Source organism: Anneissia japonica, unplaced genomic scaffold, assembly GCF_011630105.1.
Source record: "Anneissia japonica isolate Jap-2015-1 unplaced genomic scaffold, ASM1163010v1 scaffold287597_len576451_cov177, whole genome shotgun sequence".
Lineage (NCBI taxonomy): Eukaryota > Metazoa > Echinodermata > Crinoidea > Comatulida > Comatulidae > Anneissia > Anneissia japonica.
The window spans coordinates 374,762-395,560 of record NW_022745867.1 but is presented as its reverse complement, the minus strand read 5'-3'; the positions used below and the strand labels follow the sequence as shown (position 1 = coordinate 395,560).

Sequence of the window (20,799 nt, the reverse complement as noted above, 5' to 3'; positions counted from 1 at the left end):
GTACAGTGTAGTGAGGGACGAGCTCTACAGATGAAGAAGACGCTACTTCGAAGTACTTAGCGAAAGATACTTTTCTCTCAGTCAATGGTGCTTTATATACTTTCTAAAACACCAAAGGTCCAATGATTGCCCTCTGTATATCAGCATAGTTTGATAAACACCCAATACCCTTTGCCGCATTTTGTGGTTTGCATTTCTTTATTTTAGATGCAGGATCTGGCTTTCTTTACGGCTTGTTGCTTTTCTTCCTTGGACGTTACTTTTTCAAGTCGAATCGATTAGAGTCTTGTTTCTGCGAAGTAAAAATTATTTTGCGTTACAGGATACATCCGCAATCAAACCGCAAGATTACACAAACAATTTTATACAGTATTATCTACTCTACAGTATGTCCGTATCCCAGAATAACATCTCCTAACTCTTTGCTATTTTTCTATAGTAGGTTTATCATCTGTAGATTTTTCCAGTTGCCAATTCAATCAATTAATAATCAGTCAATTGATTTATTTATTGTAATACACTACACTACAACCGATGAAGTCCCAGCGATTAGATGAACACGTAAATGAAAACATATCGTTAGTCAAAAAGTGCTACCAACTGATTTTGGTTTTTATTTAGTTAACTGTATTTACAGATAATACGGCCTCTGCCTTAAATTTTAAAAAAAATCAATGTGAATTTTACAGAATATGACACTCTAAAACCAATTAATTAACCTTTCAATCCCTCAACTGTCGGAGTTCTCTGGACCCCTTTTGACATTTTACCTCAGCCTCAATTTGTTCTTATTGTGTTCTTAATTTTTGGGCAGTTTCAACCTCAATGTTCTTATAAAATGTGTTCTTATAAAAATTTTAAAAAAAGTGTATTGATGCAGCTAGTTTGATCTGATCTGATCAAAAAACAAGTAAGTAGTATTTAATATTTTATTGCCAATTATCAGAATTTATCAATTAAAGAATACATGATATCATAACAAAATAAATGTGAATGGTAATACTGTAATCATGAAAGAGACATCAGAAAAAAAAAATATTATCTAAACATTTTAGTTCGAGCTGATCTCATATTACTAGTTAAAAGTCTAAATTATGATGCCCAAATAAATTCAAATTGTGTTCATTGGTCAGATAATTTATTACCAAATAGCCTAAATATATTTATATTATATAATAAATACCATTAAATTTTTAATTTTGTTCATGTATTAAGAGAAAATTATTATTGTAAAATTCATTGGGTTAGATTATTTATTATATTTATTAAATTATTATATTTATGAGGATTTTAAAAGCTTTGCTGTTTCTAAATTATTATCATAATTAATAATTTATTTTATTCTCCCTAAATGTATACCGGTATTTAAATTATCCTTTTAACCAGAGCATATAACACATACTTATTATTTTAACACATATTTTAATATTTTCCAAGTTAAAGTTATTTATTACAAATTACAAAGCCAGACTAGTTTCTGTTACATGTAAATAGCGCCTTGAGCACTTATAATGGATATGTGTGCTATACAAATCATTTATTATCTTCACCATGAGATATATGTTTTCAGTTGTATAAGCTTGCGTGTGTGTGGGTGTGGGTGTGTGTGTGTGCGTGTAACATTTTAAAAAACGGCTGCACAGACAAAATTGAACATAGCAGGGAGTGTTTGGCATAAATCAATAAAGAAATGATTAAATTTTTAAAGTTTAACCAAGTTACAAGGAAGATGTTATTAAGTGTTGATGACGATTCAAATTCGGGTGTGAATTTGAGGGTCATTTAAAATCCAAGACCTAAACATCTCCAAAAATAATCAATGGATCTAAATTTCACTTTCCACAAAAATGTTTCATGTTTCAATGAAAAAATGTTTTAATTTTGGTGACCAGTAGAGTGTGGATATGAGGACAATTAAAAAAACAAGTTTACCATATACAGAATAATAGTTAATGAATATTTAAATTAGTGCAATTACAGTAAAGGTATGCAGCGTTTTATATACTAACTTACACATTTTTCGGAACTGATTTGGAATATTTTTAATGCATTAAAAAAATTTAAACATGCGACGCTAAAAACCAAAACCCCATATTTCTATGCATAATATTTCCATTTCAACACCAATACATTGCATGTATTGTGTTTTTCAGCTATAAGAGTAAAACGTGCTGTTATGTAAAGCTAGAAGATGAATGGAATTGGCATGTGTACAACTGACATAAAATATCATCGCAGCATTCTAAAGGACGAAATAAAGGACAAGCACTCTCAACTTAAGGTAAACAAGAACAGTTTTTCAGTCCCTGACGACGCTCTCCTTAAGTCTACTACATGGTTACGTGCCTAAGCATCATGTTAGGACTACTGTAGATAATGAAATGCGTAAGGTATCTTACCGCCATGGACGTAAATTTAACAACCTTCTACGTGAACATGCAATAATCAATGGAACGTGTAAGAACCCTAACCATATAATTACTAACTTAACTGGCGAAACATTATCTAAGGAAGAAGAATCTGTCTTAACATTTAATATCCGTAATGGATTAGCTACACGACCTAAGGACTCTGATATGTTTGTTTATGCTGAATCAATTTGCTGATGCTCGACCTAAATCATTCATTGAACGTGAGAAAATTAAGAACTCAATTCGTGCAATGACATGTAACTTTCTTGACTTTGATAACCGAAATTTAAATTGTGATGCCAAACGTATTAATACTTTAAAAAATCTTACGTAATAAGTATGTAATTCTTAAACCTGATAAAGGAAATGGTGTTGCGATAATGAAGAAAACTGATTATATCACATCTATGACGAATTTGTTCTCTGATTCAACTAAGTTTAAGAAACTATCTAACTGTTCATTAACAGAGATCCCAAGTCTACCGAAAATTGCGGGTTTCTCCCGATTTTTGAGGCCGTCTCCCGCCCTCCCGATTTTTATTAATAATCTCCCGATTTTTTTAAATATCCCGAAAATTTCACGAAAAATGTGATTTCCACGATGTCATAGAGCTGTCTCTTATACACATCTAGATGTGTATAAGAGACAGGCCTAGATCCGTGGTAGAATCGCCTTGTTTATCCTCCATGTTACGACTTTTCTCATCCGCGCCGACCTCAATCAATGAGATGGCTGTCAGTTGAGTAAATAAATTTCAACAAATTAACAAAATTAGAAATCACATGGGATAGAATGGATGCCCCAAGTTTTTTTCGCCGCGAAGATTTGGAACTTTGTAGAATCGGTGCATAAAAAATACTTTTTCTTTCAAGTAAGCTTCAGTTCTTTAATAACAATACTAAAAAAATCATAGTTAGTAGGTTTTGGTACTAAGTAATCTTCCGAAAAGTTTATTTTAATATCAATCCCGAAATACATGTAGACCTAGGCTCTATCTGCACTGCAGGGTATGTGTGTTGTGTTCAGTGGGCGTCTGTGTGTAGTGGTGGTCGTGACTCTGCGGCCTTAGGCCTAGTTACGCACGTACAGATGGAGCCTAGCGAGGCAGGATTTAATGTTTTTTTATGGCATTATGTACCAATTAGTATAGGCTAGACATATATAAATGATGACTTAAAACACGTAGTATGATTTACTAACTAAATTAAAAATATATATTTATTTTTTAATTTTTCAGCAAACGTGTGCAAGTTGCAGTATACCTTGCTAGAATTCTATGTTCTTTGAAGAGATGTAGTAAATCAGCCATAGCCTCTAATATGCCAATGAACCAAGCAAAGCCTTGTTGATACTGCTGCCAAGAATGCTTTACTAGCAAAATTCTAAATAAATAATAATATTTATAAATTTATATAGGCCAACTGCAATGTGTAAACAAATGTAAAATTGTTAAATATAAGTAAACAAATTAATAAAAATTGTTTGTTTTCTTCATTTTGTGTAATACTTTCATGTTGCACAGCGCGTCGTAAGGCGTCACAGCGCGTCGCTACAGGAGGCGATCGCTTCACGAAAAAAATCTCCCTATTTTTTGGTTTTCAAACTTGGGATCTCTGTAATAGTAACATTCATACATGAACATGGAAAACATTTCTTTTAAGTAATCCAATAAATATACGTACTTAATACATACTGTCTTGCTTTACTACCGTAATTTTACTGTTTGCGATGTATTTGAGCTTTACAATATACGAACATTCATACAGTTTTCTCTACTACACTGCTGCGCTTGGTGTCTTGTATTGTTAAAGCCCGCCCTCTTGTTCAACTTAAAAGCGTCAGTCAACCATGGTGATTTACCTGGAATGTTTACATTGTCCGCAACTCTGTTGTTCAACAATACTGTATATTGATTAGTTAAGAGTTGACGGTTATCGCCAAAAGTATATTTGCTACTTATTTTGTAAGTTTAATAACGTGTGCTTTATATCCCATAAAAAAATCGTATTGCAAATTTGAGTGAAATGCCTAGCTAATTGAAATATATAATTGGAGTTCGAATGTGAGGCAGGCCTAGGCTAGCTGGCCCTGTACTGTATGTAGGCCTAGCCACAAATTAAATGGAGGTCCACGAAGCAGCCGCGAGTGGTGATAGTGATCAAATCGAGGCCTTAATGAACACGTCTAGATATGATGTAAATTTACCAGATCTTGAATGGGACAGTCGTACACCATTGCACTGGGCTGCCATAAAAGGTAAGACTCTCTCTTAAAATGTAGGCCCAGGCCAACAGTATACACCACAGAGAAAGGATTGTAAAGTTAATTTCAATTAACAAATTTCAAAAAACAAATGGAAGAAATCAGTTTGTTAAATGATGATGTAGCAGCAATGTAAACATGATGTTAATATTATTATTATTATTGAACTGCTTAAATTTGCTAAATATTTGCACAATATATTCTGATCAATCAGCTAATTAATATTATGTATTAATAATTAAATACTAATTACTATCAACTGGATATAATGTCTAGCTGGGCTTGACAGGTTAAATCACGTTAAATTGGCTCTGATAATTTTAAAACACTACACATGGTCATACTAGGCCTATATATGTAAAATATCAAATTGAGTCATCTTTTATAAAGCAATACTTTTGATTTTTTCTAGGCCATGCTGAGAGTGCCCGTGTCTTATTAGACAACGGAGCTGATGCTACAATGGCAACAGAGAGCGGATGGACAGCAGCCCACTTTGCTGCTGAAATTGGTAAAGTTGGTATCCTACGTGTGTTACACAAATTCAAAGCTCCAATGGACATGCCAGATACCTCTGGAGATACCCCCAGGGATATTGCTCAGCTGTATGGTCATCAGGAATGTGTTGCATTTTTTGACATGTATGTCTACTTGATCAACGATTTCATATACATACTAATATAAATTTCTTAATATGGTGTATCTTCATCTGAATCCACAACTAAGCATATAGGGCAGTGATACAGTTTTTTTGAAAAATTGTTTGACTTAGATAAATTTGACTTACAGATTATCAATTAATGGAAATCACAACAATTTGTCATGTAAAATAAGATCAACTTAGAAATTATTTGAGTTAGGCAAAGTTGACGTTGGAATGTTTAACTGTATTTTGAATTGTATGATATTTAGAATAAGATAAAATGCTATCATTGGCTATTATTAAACCAAATGTTCTTAACATTACAGGGTAGAACAAGAAGCCATTGAAAAGGCACTGCAAAACCTTGCAGAAGAAAAGATGAGAAAGTTAGAACAGTCAAACTCAACTAAGAGAAAGAAGGGAGGGAAGAAACCAAACACAACCAAAATAAAAAAGGAAAACAGTGTAGAGACAGTTTAACATTGCAGTACACATGTATAACTATAGCTTTGTTATAATTAATATAAAGATGAACAATTTATATTGCGCCAACTTATAAAAAATATAAAAATGATCAAAGGCACAATTACTCCTCAAAATAGGTTTTTTTTTAAATTTTTTAAAAGATTGCTGTGGTATATATACATTATATATATATTTTGCAAATATTTTGTATTGAGTATAAATAAAAGTTTACATACTTGACTTCAAAGTAGCATTTTTTAAAAACAGTTGATGCCATGATCAATCTGTGACCCCTATAAATTAGCGGTAACATTAGCATTGCGCCAAACAATTGTGCTCCATCTTTCTCCTACATATGCATCACACCTTAGTCCCACCATAGTTGCAGCTGAAAAAAAAAAATTTAAAATTTCCCTGACAAGTTTTACTGTCGTAACTGGGTAAGGTGGCCCACCTGCTGATGTTGCCCCTGCTATAAATTTAAAATCCAGCACTTTCCATTCAACGTGTATCCAAATTGAAATTGCGCACTTCATAAAAATTTGTGAAATCTTCTAAAACAAATTATTTAAACAAAATGCCTTTTCCCTCCTGCAATCTAGTAGAGTCCAAGACCTTACATGGTTTGAAGCATCCAGTCAGTGTACAGAATTTTGATGCAAAATCTCCATTCAGCATGTAGCCTTGTCTACATTTTGTCATGTACACTACTTTCCATTTAGCACCTGCTCCAGAAATTTTCCAAAAGGGGTCATGGATGTCCACAACCAAATGTCTGTCTATGGTCTCCAATTGTTATACTTTAGTAATAGCATGTTTATTTATGAGGGGGGGGTTTATTTAAAGTTCCATGATCATAAAATTTATATTTTCTCATCTGGTAACAAAATGATCTCATGTGCTGTACCTGGAATGTGTAACCAAATTTTTTTTAAGTTCTCTCCAGACAAAGACTATTGTATGCTCATATTATATTCATGATGTGATGTCATCATGACCATATTTAGGCATGTCACATGTTTTTGTCAAATAAAATTTGATAGCATTGCTGTCATCTATAAAGACAAAAACAAAATCAATGTTGAAAGTATGGAAGAATTTTATTTTATATTTTTTATGTGAGGCTGATACCTTTCACTGATCATTCTTGAGTTTTCAACTCACTGTCATGAGTAACCCGACACAACATAACATGTTCTACATCATTTTACTGCTGGGCAGTGCTAAACAATCCTGATTTTAACTACACCTCTGAAATATAAGATTCTGATTTCAGAACGAAGGAAGAAAATATTCATATGCATTACCATTTATTTTCTAAAATTTCTCTTGGCTGGTAAAATAGTAAAAGCTAAAATTGCAGACACTTTCAAAATATATAGATTACAGAAAAAAACAATTTGTGTTGCTCAAATCTTAAAAATAGGATAGATTTATTTTAGTTCACTAAGCAGTCATCGCTAAGTCTCTAACCCCACCCCAAACAAGTTTATTGAAATAAGTTAATATAACCTTTCATTTAGCATAGATATTCAATAACACTTTTTTTATTTTTGTTTCATGATTTTATATTTTTAATTCACCTCTTTAAATTAAAACCTAGTACAAATTTATTCCTGTCACTGGATAGCCAAAAAGCCATTCAAATATTACATTACTTTACGAACTGCTATACAACCTTGGCCATGATATCTAGCCCTCTTCAATATCAGAACCCACCGTACATGTTAATTGAATAATTAACAAGCACGCTTGCCTTCAACCAAAAAAATCTGGTGTGTAATCCACAAACTGATTACTACTCATATACAGACAGCTTCATTCTTTCACATAGTCATTTGGGCATGACCAGTTAATATTGTCCTGCCAACATCAAATGGTTGTCCCACTTTGTTGCTCAATAAAATTGTATGTACTGTAAAAATATTGCTTTTGCTCTTTAGGCTGAAAGAGGGCGCCCTATTTAACTGGCAAATGAATACAGTACGGGCACTTCAGCTGTATATACAACAGTGCTTTGCACAAAACGTCTTGCTTTTTACATTGGTGTTACAATGCTGTGGATGTTTGCAACGCTAACCTTGTGTTTACTTCAGAATCTATAAAGAAAAATATATTTATTTTAAAATATCCAACAGAATTGTATTTAGTTTCTAAAAACAACTAACCACCAACTCTATCATCAATGCAATTATATGTACATTTTTAAAGGGGAAAATACAATTGTAGTAATCTGGACACTCAGAATGTATACCATATAAATATACATATAAAAAAAAATACAGTAATAAACAATGATTACAATGTACTATCTAAGGTAGTACATATCCGAAGCCCCAGATAATTATTACCCCTGGTCATGGGATATTGAACTTGCAGTAGAGATAGTGCCTTTATCATACCATACACATTACATAGCATTCCAAATCCAAGTCATACAAGATAATCAGTTCAATAATCTGTTGGTTGCTCACCTCAACTACCAGCCCAGCTGCTATTGTTGATCCACTGTACCGTAGCATAAATCGTCCAAGGTCTTTAAAATCTTTGTATAACTCTAAACTTATCGGCCGTGAAACATCAATCTCAATGATAGCATTTGTATGTTTGGTAAGACACCTGTAAAGACATGCAAGACAATTATAACACGAATTGTAATAATGTACATATCAGACAAAATGCATCATTTTCTTTCACTTTATTTCATACTGCCTTATAAAAAAAACAGCATTGCATATAAATACAATTGATTATCCACTTAAAAGTGAATTCCCTAAACACAATGACAATAATAATAATATTAACAAATATTCTAAAGATATTTTTATACCTTATTTAATAAAATTGTACTACCTTAACATTGCCATTAATTTTATCCACAATTCAGCTTAAAGATCTAGTCCAAAAGCTAACCAATGCCTTTGATATACTGAATGTATTTAACTAAAAATCTACATACTGCAGTTACCAGTAATATTAATTGGAATTTGAGGTGACATCCATTAAATTACCTCTACCGAAGTACAGTCTAGAGATAAAGTTCAAAAGCTAGCCAAAGAGTGTATCTAGCTATTAATCTCCATAGTTCGAAGTAACAGTAATTATATGTGGCTTATGAATTATGTAGTTATAAATTTAAATATATTAATACAAGTTCTGATACAAATCCATTGATGAGCACAGTGCAATGTCGATCAACAGTTGCATTGAAAATCACTCCCACCGGCAGTTGCCTTACAAAATTCAACAAATTTACAACCATTTATTTTCCTGATTAAAAGTTAATTGTATACATTTTAAAATAAAGGGGTTGACAGTAGTGAAGGAATCAAAAAGTGCAATCACCTTGGTTTTTGTTTGAGTACTTCTCCAGTGCTTTTGTGTAATATGCTAACTAGTTTCCTGACAGTTGCTGGCTCACTCAAGGTCTGGTAATGCATCAGCACCTACATCAGAAACACATGCAAATATTGATACTGGCTTCCACATAATAATCCACTCACCAATAGCTTTCATTAAAATACATATATTGACTCAACACAGACAGCATATCTTTTTTTTTAGTCTGGTCTTACCTGAAATCCTTTTGTAATTGGTATTTCTAAGCTGAAAGTGATGATCCTTGCTCTAAACCGAACACAGGCTGCAATTGGTTGATCTACATTACATATAATATTGCCCACACTATATTTGAAAGAAAAGTGAAATTATCACTTATATGATCCTTCAGAAATTTATTAAAAAATAGTTTTTTCTCACCTAACTTCAGTGAAAGCTAATAACTTGTAAAAATCCACAATTTAATCAATTTTAACATTCAAGTATATATAATTTAGGTGGCAGCATATCTAAAAATCAATTAATGCCAAATCATTTAAAACACAATAGTGTTGGATGCTTACGTTACATTCATCTGATCAATTCCTGTCACTGTGAGTGTTGCATGGTCCCCTGCACAAGCCCACTTCATGTCTTCTTCATGAATAAACACAGCTGTATAAACAAACCAATATCATTTTTCATTTTTTCATTTCACTTATTTATTTGACATCAAACGGTCCAGGGGTTGCATCAGCAACAATGCGCCATAACACGAATGTGTCTGCAACCCCTGTACAAACAACAGATTACATATCAACACTCAATTATTTATATATTTATTCACCAAACTTTTGAGAGCACTCAACATGGATACAATAAATAAGATAACATTATATTTACTTTACAGATAAGACTGCCATTAACTTTATTTTATTCTTGTGGATATAGCAGCAAAAATTGGTTCATTAAAAAAACCTATTTAAATTTAAATGATACTGCTCTCGGTGGCAGACCTCCTACAGCTGCAATTTTTTTTTTTTTTTTTTTGCAATTTTCAAATTCAACTAAACATTTGTGAGCTGTCGTGAAAAAATTAATCTTGTGGTATGAAAAATGTGTTACTGATATATTTAAATAGATGATTATACAAGCTATATTTTGGTATTTAACTCAAGTTCCTAGGTTAAGTAAAACCGGAGTAAGATCTTTTTTAAGTTCAGGTGTCTAAAAACATACTTAAGAGAAAATTGCCTCTAAAGACAAACAACTGATAAGTTTTGCGTTGGTTTTCCTAACAATTCTTAAAAATGGCTTTACAAAATGTGCCTCAAAAACATGATTACTTTAGGTAAATCAACTCAGAAATTTAGGTACTAAGCAATATATATATTAAACTTATCAGGAAAATTGAAACCTAATTTTTGCCAAAATATCACTTCAGATATATTTTCTTGAAGAATCATTTTGTTACAACAGCCAACATTTGGACAAAACTATTTCTCGCCTCAGGTAAACCAAGCTCAAGGTGCCTGTGATCTATTGGAGTAACAATTTTGATCGGGCGAAGATAGACAGATTTATGGGCCATCAGCCAAGGGTTGAATGTGACTCATGTTTCTAGATGCCCGAATCGTCTCTGGTACATACCGATAGTGTACTTGGACATAATTTTATCAAGGCAGAGAGTAAAAGATGTTTTGAAATATGGATACACACAAGTTTGAAACTTACATTTGACAACTCCACTATCTCCGGCTGGCATAACCACCACCTTCTGTCCAACTTGGACACTTCCTGACACTATCTTCCCACTTACACTGAAGCCAGATCCCATACCTAGTAAAAGAAATGATCAACATTGGTGTAGGATAAATCATTTTTATTAGGTGTCATGTAGGCTAAAATTAAATATATTGTAATAATATTTTGTTAATAGCGTCATTACTTCTGAAGCAGTTGGTACAGTATATGAACAGTACTAATATAATAATACCATAATACCTTGTGGATACCAAGAATATAAATTCTTGGTATCCACAAGGATGGCACTCAGGTTATTTCAGTACCCACAATACATTTCTATGAAATAATTTTGATCCCCTGCAACTCATGGCACTACATACAGTACCATTATACAAAGGAAGAAACAAAAAAAAAAGTAAACAAAAATGTGAACACTAACCTTTGAAAATATCTGACACACAGTGTCTAAATGGCTTATCTAGAGATCGCTTTGGTGGTTTGAATGAATCTGTAGATGAGAACAAAATAAAAAAATAAAAAAAATTAAAGGAGACCAATGGAAAAATGAAGCACCCTTAAGGCCTTTTTCAACCTGACATGTATGTCTGTTAACAATTAGTATTCACATGAATAATTTTCAGGTATAAAGTAGAAATTAATATAATAATTTGCAATAATTCATAATGCTTATTGAATTTTATAAGCTGGTTATTTGCATATTTTAGAGGTTTATATGTTTACAGGTTTTACTTTATATAGTTCTTTGTGTATCTTACAAATTTTACAACCATGTAAGCATGATACCTAATTGCTGTTGATTTTGATAAATATATTACCCCCAATCCCTAAAAACAATTGAGTGTATTTGAATAGCTTGGTGTTTAGATGCTCACCTTCCAATCCCAGGGTCCTGGGTTCAAATCCTGTCAGATCACAGAAATTTTTCTCACAACAAAAACAACTCCACTCCATAAGACTCATTATTAGACCTAGTTTATGTAGAGCATCATGTTTATATGTTTGTCATGTGAAGGGATTGCCACCTGTCTAATAGGACAGTGATTAATTCGCTACTCCTTGCCATGTGCCTTAAGGAATAAAACAAAAAAATATAATATGTCCTACCTATACACTCCAGTAAGGACCTCTCCTTGTACCACTGACGAAGCAGTTTTTCTTGTGTCCTTTTTGACAGGTTTTCTCCTGTTAATCCACTGCAGGGTACATATACCAAGTCTGATTCCTAATCAAGAAAATATACAAAGTGCAGTGTAGAAATAGATGTGATCTACTGAGATCCTTTTCAAAAACATATTGGTAATGTCCCAGTAAGGGTGATATGTATAGAGAAAACTGGAAAAATGTTGTAATAATGTTTATGCTGACTATAAGTTAATGATATCTTCCTGAACTTATAAACTAAAATAAAAAAATATAATATTAATTTGTTCACAATACTTTAATTAATTACTTAATTTACAATATTGTTTAAAATGCATACAGTTTATGGTATTTTTTAATAAGGATCTATATTAGCTTCCAATTTAAAACTGAAAAATACAATGACAAAAAAAATATTTTCCTCATACACAAAATTATATCACACTTATACACATACACAAAACTATATCTTACTTATATTTTTTATATAGGTTTTGTCAATTGGTTGAATACAATTAGTAGATAAAGCCATGTTAGTCCGGTTGACGTATAAGATAAAAACCTGGCAGCACTTTACAGACTAACATAAATTATCTATTACACAGCTTTCACCTGCAGACTATGCTGGCTTCATCAGGTGTAGACAAAGTTAAATTATTTATTACAAACTCTTTCGCCAGCATAGACTGCTGGCAAGAGCTTGTGTAATATATAATTTAAGTTAGTCTATAAAGTACTACCAGTTGGTAATCAATTAAATGAGTGAGCTTCATTAAGTATACATCCATCCTATCAGTATCTATCTGCTATTCATATTACCAATGCATTCCCCCATGAATTAGTAAATATATATTTCAATTTAAAAATTTTATTTAAATACAAATAATTTTTATTTATATAATGCATTTTATAAACTTAATTACTAATTGATCATAGTTGTTTTTTTTTACTTCCGATTTTCTACAATAACTTTCATGACAAAGATGACCATATTACCTTGAACCCAGCCACCTGTTTCAGGAAATGACTTAATTTTTGTACAATTTCATTGAATCTGTCCTCTGACCAGTCCACTGTATCTAACTTATTGACGGCTACTACTAACTGAGTGACCCCTAATGACCTGACCAGCATTGCATGCTCTCTCGTCTGGCCACCAGACTCAAAACCAGTTTCAAACTCTCCTCGTGTTGCATCAACCACTAGCACAGCAACATCAGCCTTTAAGAGAGTAAAAAAATAATTAACAGACAACTGGACAAATGTGACTAGCATCAGAATCAAGTATTGGTTGTAAGGCTGTAAGGCCGTACCATAGCAACACATGCATCTCACGGGTCTTAAGTCTCCTGGAAATATTACAAATGATGTTTGCCTACCTGACGTGTTACCGTACTGAATGCTCTGTATGTTACCAATGCTTGTGAAAAAAAATCTTGCAAGTGATTCCGGTGGAAATTGAACCCACAACCTCCAGATAACTAGCCTGGTGTCTTAACCACTAGAAAACCAAGCTTCTGCTTGGTGGCAATTGATGAATCCAATCCCCCAGTAGCAGTGGGTTATCTGAAGGTTGTGGGTTTGATTCCCACATAAATCACTTGCAAGATTATTTTCTGGCAAGTATATGAGACCGTACTAAGCACTGAGCATTTTGTACGATAACATAACAAGTCAGGAAGGGCAAACATCATTCATATTATTTATCCTGACACAAAATACCACCAGAGTATAAAATATGTCAAGAAAGCTCATTAAGCCACTTATTTCCTTGAAGTGTCTACTCCAAAGATGGGAGTGTGCTTCAACAAAGGCTCATCTTACAGTACCCCCTTCTACTTCATGGAAATAAAAACAAATGATAAAGTCACTTGCCAAAGGACAGGATAAGACCATTGTACTAATGGCCACATATGTTTCTACAGTTGAGATAATAGACAGATTGATGGTGGGAGGCCTGGTAGCTAAATGAAACAAATCAGTAGGTCATCTATACCTGAGCAGCACCTGTAATCATGTTTGGAATGAAATCTTTGTGTCCTGGCGCATCAAGTAGAGTGATTATCCGATGCTCTGTCTCAAACTTATTGATGCCAACATCCATTGTAATCCCTCTGGACAGGAAAGAAATATGCATTGTTAGCATAATTATATTACCCATTAACTCCAAGAGAGATTTTAATAAATCATGGTACTGTACATGTAGCAAGACAAAACCATCTTGTGGTAATCATTTATAAACATGAGTAGTTGGCTGAAACAAACTCATTAAAATTAAGAGTGCTTACTGTAGGCATCAGAATATTGTAAAAATATAACAAACTGACATTTGGTTAAAGACTTAACAGTTTATTTTCACTAATAATAATAAAAAATTCTTTTTCATGATAGGATGGATTTCTCTTTGATTTGCTGAACTACCGGATGAATGAGGAACATCCTATGAAATACCAACTAAAAGTCATGTTTAAATATTGATATATACTTTAATTACCAAGCCAGATTAAATCTATGATGGCAAAAAGACTATCAAGTCAATCTACATGTTTAAAATCATCTCATGAATATTCATTTTGTGAACTCCTACCTTTGCCTTTCCTCACCAGTTTCATCTAAAACCCATGCATATGCAAACGAGGCTTTGCCCTGTTTCTTTGATTCCTGTTCATATCTATGCATTGTCCGTTGGTTAACGTTACCTAACTGTTGTAACAGGTGGCCCATCAACGTTGACTTGCCCGCATCTACATGGCCGATGACCACCAGATTAAGCAGAGGCTTTTCTGCTTGTCGTTCCTCAAAGGCTTTTGCAATGTCTATTCCCTGAAGCCAAAAATAATTAAGTGCATAAAAACAACAGTCTGATATTTAAAAAAAACAGGATGATTAATATGGTTCAAAATACAGGAAAAATGGTTGGAAATTTATGAAGGAGTTAATGTAATGCATACTGTATTATGAGCAAAGCTAAAAGAAGTTGAAATGACTTTCCAGTATATAATACTACTACTAATAATAAAAACAATAACGATATGCCAGTGTTATATAGCATAACATGAGAAGGCATCTATTTGCACACTCTCCATCTTTGCCTGGGTGCATTTTTTAATCAGCCTGTGGGTTGTACAGTGTACAGTAATTTAAGAATTATTAAAAAATTAATAGGAGCAAAAATAATATTCATACCAATTTTCCACTACCACTTTTGCTTTCCCTTCGGTTAGGTGTTGAATTTGCCATAGAAACTAAGTCTGGTGTGCTTCGTACCGTTGGCAGTCTTTGTCCTCTGAAGGAATGCAACACAGAAAACACTGATTATTTTACCACAACAATACTCAGTATTAACTTCAATCACAAAATACAGGTTATGTACATAATATACTTTCAGCTATGAGAACCAACTCCCCACCCCCATTTTAACTGTTAGCACTGCTTTGTCTGGCCTCCAAAATTGAGGCAACACTACTTGTTTCTATGTCTGATTTGAAATACTGTAGTTTCAATTCAAGGTTGAAGAAGCCTGCCCAGAAACTTTACAACAAATAGGCCCATGTTCCTTCATACAAGAATATCTGAAAAAACAGGGATGATATCCTCTGCTTATATTTACAAAATGGATTTATCAGGTATCAGGTGGACACACTTTTTTGCATTGCACATTGCATAACTGCCTTAAAGTTTATACATACAGGTAACTGCTTCTATGGTTTTGTTCATAAAAAAATAAAAAATACAAAATTTGTCTACATACACTGAAATGTCCAACTTCTTTCCAGAATCCACTGAGAACCGCTTTCCCATTCCTGAATTCAAGTCATCACTGGCCACATTAAAGCCCCTTGTCACACCTCTTGTCGGTGAAGTGAAATTCTTTCTAGGGGGTGTGGACTGCAAGGGCAGTGTAAGCATGGTATCTGATGCCTTAGAATTCACATTTGTGCCTTCAGAAATAATTTTCAAATAGAAACTAAAGTACAATTAAAATTCACAATTTATTAAAGAAAAACAAACAAGAATATCATTATTCTTTTATATTGTTAACATGTAATTTAAAATATTTAGTTTCATGTCAGTATTATAATGCCTAGTACACAATGCATCAGTGAAATGTCTACTGACTTATGTTTCTCCACTCTGTGTGAACACACATGATGTCGATGGGATGCCATCTGCCTTATTATTGGTGGTAGACATATAGTCGGTATAACTATGGAGAACTTACAGTGCGATCAGTGTGAAAGTACAGGAAACGCTAACATGGGTTGCGAAAACAACCACCCACTATTAACGTGTAATAACTGGCAAGGAAAGGCACTAAGATTGTTCAAAATAGTGTTTATTTACTTATTCTAGCATTCTCTGTGCTTCATATGCTTTGGAATTTATGTGACCTTTCGTAATAGCAGTTTGTGGATCAAAGACTCTCGTACATACCCAATCAGGCGTAGGTATGCTGGGCCTAGTCCTAGCATTTCTCGGAAATCTCAATGGGGCTAGTGTCTTTTGGAGCATTAGCAAACCATTATGGCAAAATTCTCAAGTTCAACTTAAAATCAATTTGGTATAGTTTACTGGCATTCCAACCATCATTATTCAATATAAAATATGTGCTTTACAGCAGAAACACTCCGAAGAAGCCACACGGTTTCCTATTACTTAGCGTCTCTCGCGCTGCTTGTTCACAATTTATACGTCAAATGACCGACGGTGACCTAGCGGAATCGGTCTATTGGCAAGAATGCAGGTAGCAAAACTTTGGAGGATACCTAGTGCGATTAATGTAGATGAGGTGGTGAAAGTGTTTTAGTTTGTAGTATTCAGTATGTGTCGCATTCTTGTTATGGAAATCTCTGAAAGTGAACGCTTGAATTTAACCATACAAGTATTGTTTTTTCCATCAAAATGTAGTATAATTGTCTAATCCTGGAGTCAATCATTCACTGTCAATCAGTTACCGGAATTGTGTTCATTAAAAGATATAAAATTTATTATCCATCCTTTTTTAAATGAACGGTAATAATGTTAAAATATATGTATACAATTAAAGTACAACATACTACTATGACACACAATTTTATTTTATGTTCATACAATTATCTAACTACAATTAACAAATATATATTAAAATTTAAAAGACTGTGTTTATAAAATATAAACTATTTGATGTATTGAAGATCTCAGTAGGCTAAAAGTTTGATAGAAATGGTAAAATTTAAATCTACTTTAGTTTATGTTTAATCAATGTGAATTTGAACTATATATGCATGCAGATCACTTACTGTCTTTACCCCCCTCTTTGCTTCTTGTAAATGCAGCATTATGTTTTTCCTTAATTATATCATCAGGAGAGGGCGTAGAAAAATCAAATGGGATAATTGTTTTATAATTGTCATGTGAGGTCTGTGACAACTGCCTCTTATATTGGAATGTCCCAGTACTTGGCTCCGGTGGGCTGAATGACTGATGGCAGGGGGATGCAGATAAGGACTGCAGATGTCTTGGAAGAACTCTTAATTCAGGCTCTGCACACATTGCTCTTGAGAATGCAGACATCTGAGCCATGGGTGATGTCTCAAGATCCAGTTCTCCAGCTATTTGTGGAACCAGGCATTGGCGGGTTTCAGTTTCCACCTTCGTGTGCTTTTGTTTTGCTAAAGCCTTCCGTCCTCTTCTTCTGGTAGCTCCTTTTGGTCGATGGGTCAAAGAGCTTTCTTCTGGACTGCTACTGGTTGAGGACTCAAGACTTGACTTCTTTAGGACAATACTGCTCACAGGATTCTCTGTTGTTTTAGGTGGTGGGATTCCTGATCTCTCTTTACTCAAGTAGTTTGTGGCCAAGGAATTTAATGTGCCACCTTGCCCTGGTGAACCAACTTTTTCACCCTTATAATCACCGACTAACTGATATTTAGGACTGCTTGACAAATGATCAGTTGCCAAGGTGCTTAAACTGACTGGTTTAGCAGTGGATGAATTCTTCTGGAGCCCACTCAAGGAGCTTGTTTTTGGACCAAGTTTTACACCACCAGGTGCATTAGCTAAAGTAGAGAGCAACTGTCCAACAAATGGAGAATGTTTTGCACCTAAGTGTAGGCTAGAGGTAGCTTTAGGCCCAGAGCCAAGATGTGTCTTTGCCAAGCTGCTCAATGTCACACCAACATTACTACCAATTTTCTGACTTGATGCTAAACTGGCTAATGGCACAGTTTGTTCTGACATTCCTTGTAGCTTTCCTAATGACAGTCTTTGATTAATTCCATCAATGCTGCAAATTCCCTTTACATATTCACTGCGATTATCACTATTCGTATCATTGGGATTATTTAGTGATGTGATTGCTTCTTGTGTGTTACCCAGATTTTTAGTTCTTTGGTCCTTAACATTATTATCAGAGGAAGTGGGCTTAGGTGGTGACTGAAGGTTAAACACTGGGGAGGGTTTACTTTCTAGCCTAGTAGAATTTAAAAAAGAAAATCCTAAGGCTCCTTACCTTATACCACAGCCAAAATTATCGACAGATGAGGTATTGTGGGAAGGTTGCAGTGGAAAAAGGCAAGGCAGGCAGAGGAAGACATGAAAAGGAAAACAAATGCTTGAAATTAGCAAATAAAAATATAGTACAAAAACACTTTACTTTATATCAATTTCTACATTCCCACAGCACTGAATTATCAAATTATTATTGAATAAAAAATCTGAATCTACTCCAATTTCTGCTCTGTGTGAGTGTTTGACAATGCAATCCCTGCTACATAAGCTTGGTTTCCATACAATCGCTACACGCTATTGCAGACAGCTTTCGGTGATGTTGATTGGTTGGTAGAATCGGGGAGCCTTTCTGATTGCACCGGGGACTGCTAAGGGACAGTGTAGCGATTTTAGGGAAACCAGGCTTTGATTATGGTGGCAGTCTGAGCAGATATTCTTTAAGAACAATCCGCCATGTGCACATCATTGCGTTGCATTTTGCATGGAATCTGGTCAGATAATGACTGTCACCACAGTGTGTGCCCAGCTTTAGTGACCTATGAACTGTTCAGTTACAAAGTCTCTTCTAGTTGAGTGAATGTTCAAAAAATGCAGGCAAACTTTACTGCTTTTGAAGCAAACTACATCTGCTACTGAAGACTGCTTAAGTTGCATTCTATGACCATCATTTATACCATTTTTAAAAAGAATGCTTGTAAACAGAAATATAGCATCGTTTTAATTTTTTCCAACACTGCGGAGTGTTCCATATAATTTGATTAAGTGATGTGGAAATGTTTACTTTTATCATACAAAAACATTGGCCTGTTTTAATTTGTCATAACAAACATGGCCAAAATTGTAAATTTGTCTACTGCACTCATTACCATGACAACCAACAAAAGCAAATATCAAAGACTTGGTATACCAACCTGTTCTCTGTGGATTCTTTGGTTTAGCGCCAGGTCCCTGTAGTACTACGTTTGGCACAGGTTTCTTCGCTGGTTGCTTTTCATTTGTTTGTGTATGAAGTATAGAATCAAGAGCCTTCTCAAGGCTAAAATTCGTCTTGAGTACTGTGTCGATCATTACATGCTCTGGTACATTGTCACCCATTACATTGCGAATACCATCGATGCAAGAGTTTAGCCGGGCTACAAAAGGAGACACAGACAATCACTTCTTCAGTGTAAACTTTTCTATATACTGCTAATTTTTTAATAAAACTTGCTTAGACAACACTTACAGATGTTTTATAAATTACAATTTAAAAAAAATCAATATAAAAAAATATTTTGTTCACTGCATCAACAGCCATTCCTTATATCCAAAAAAATAAATAACTAGAAAGCTTGTACAGTTAGTATACATATCTATGCCCTAATTACTTACTGTACATTGCTGAATACTTCCCAGGGAGCTTAATGCAGGGGTGCATTTAGGAGGTGGGGCGGGGGCGGTAGAGGCTTGGAAAGTAACAGAAAAAAAAGAAAAACAAAAAACAAAAAAAAAAGAAGTTAACTACTCAAAACACCTCAGGTGTTATTTCCGGGTGTCTAGAAAAAAAAAATTCCTGGGACCGCCCCCAAGGGTAGGGTTGACTCTTAATCGGTCCCCACCACCTGCTTTCGACATTTTTGGATCAGCCACAGGGATGTGTTTGAACAAAAGACCAAAATAAATAATGTGATGTGCACAGACGCCTTGGCAGTATGCACTAATTGAAATCAACATGTTATATTGCAAAGGTGAAAAACTAGTTGTTTCAGTTTTTATAACACAATGGAGTCCAGCAATGTTTTATGTGGGACTCTCTGAGTTTACCTTCATCATGGTCACTGAGCTTTGGTCTGCTGAAGTCCTTGGAGTCTTGGAGTGGATGCTCATCATCACTATCAGCTTGATCTTCTGCATCTCCTTCCCCTATCTTTTCCATGTAGCTTGATAGGCTGTTATCATGAAAACTCCGGCGATACATAAACTCGCGTTCTGCAATGGAAAGAGAACAAGAGAACAGCTGTGTCTTGATAGTTAAGGACAAGATGCTTACTTTAAACAACACAAATCAGTCACCTCCAGAAATTTAAAGAGGGAGCACATCTGCACTATATGGTTGGGGTTATGGCACTCCAAGATGACTGGAAATGGCACCCTCAGACCTAAATTGGAATGTAAATTACACTTTTTCCTATTTCAATTTAGTGGTTTTTAATCAGCCCTGACAATTTTATGTCAATAGTAGTAATTATCTTATCCAGTCAGCTGAGTAAAAGTTGAAAATATGCATCTACTACCTACCAGTTGAGGGGGACACACCAACTGCA

At 34.2% G+C, this 20,799-nt stretch overlaps 2 protein-coding genes across 3 annotated transcripts; one reads left to right on the top strand and one right to left on the bottom strand.

The window, feature by feature from the left end:
• Window positions 1–4,521: 4,521 nt before the first annotated feature.
• On the top strand, window positions 4,522–7,178 carry LOC117120048 (ankyrin repeat domain-containing protein 66-like; the record flags this gene model as incomplete). Its single annotated transcript, XM_033265045.1, is given in 3 exon segments — window positions 4,522–4,668; window positions 5,087–5,315; window positions 5,644–7,178. Coding segments are annotated over 3 exon segments (519 nt in total). The 3' UTR covers window positions 5,798–7,178.
• Window positions 6,867–20,799, bottom strand: LOC117120047 (HBS1-like protein; the record flags this gene model as incomplete). Of its 2 annotated transcripts, XM_033265043.1 has the most annotated exon segments (17): window positions 6,867–7,881; window positions 8,257–8,401; window positions 9,128–9,228; window positions 9,358–9,466; window positions 9,685–9,775; window positions 10,835–10,939; window positions 11,286–11,354; window positions 11,972–12,089; window positions 13,004–13,228; window positions 14,004–14,121; window positions 14,595–14,830; window positions 15,194–15,293; window positions 15,759–15,948; window positions 17,287–18,492; window positions 19,408–19,629; window positions 20,300–20,464; window positions 20,774–20,799. In XM_033265043.1, coding segments are annotated over 17 exon segments (3,238 nt in total), but the record flags the coding sequence as incomplete, so codon positions are not given.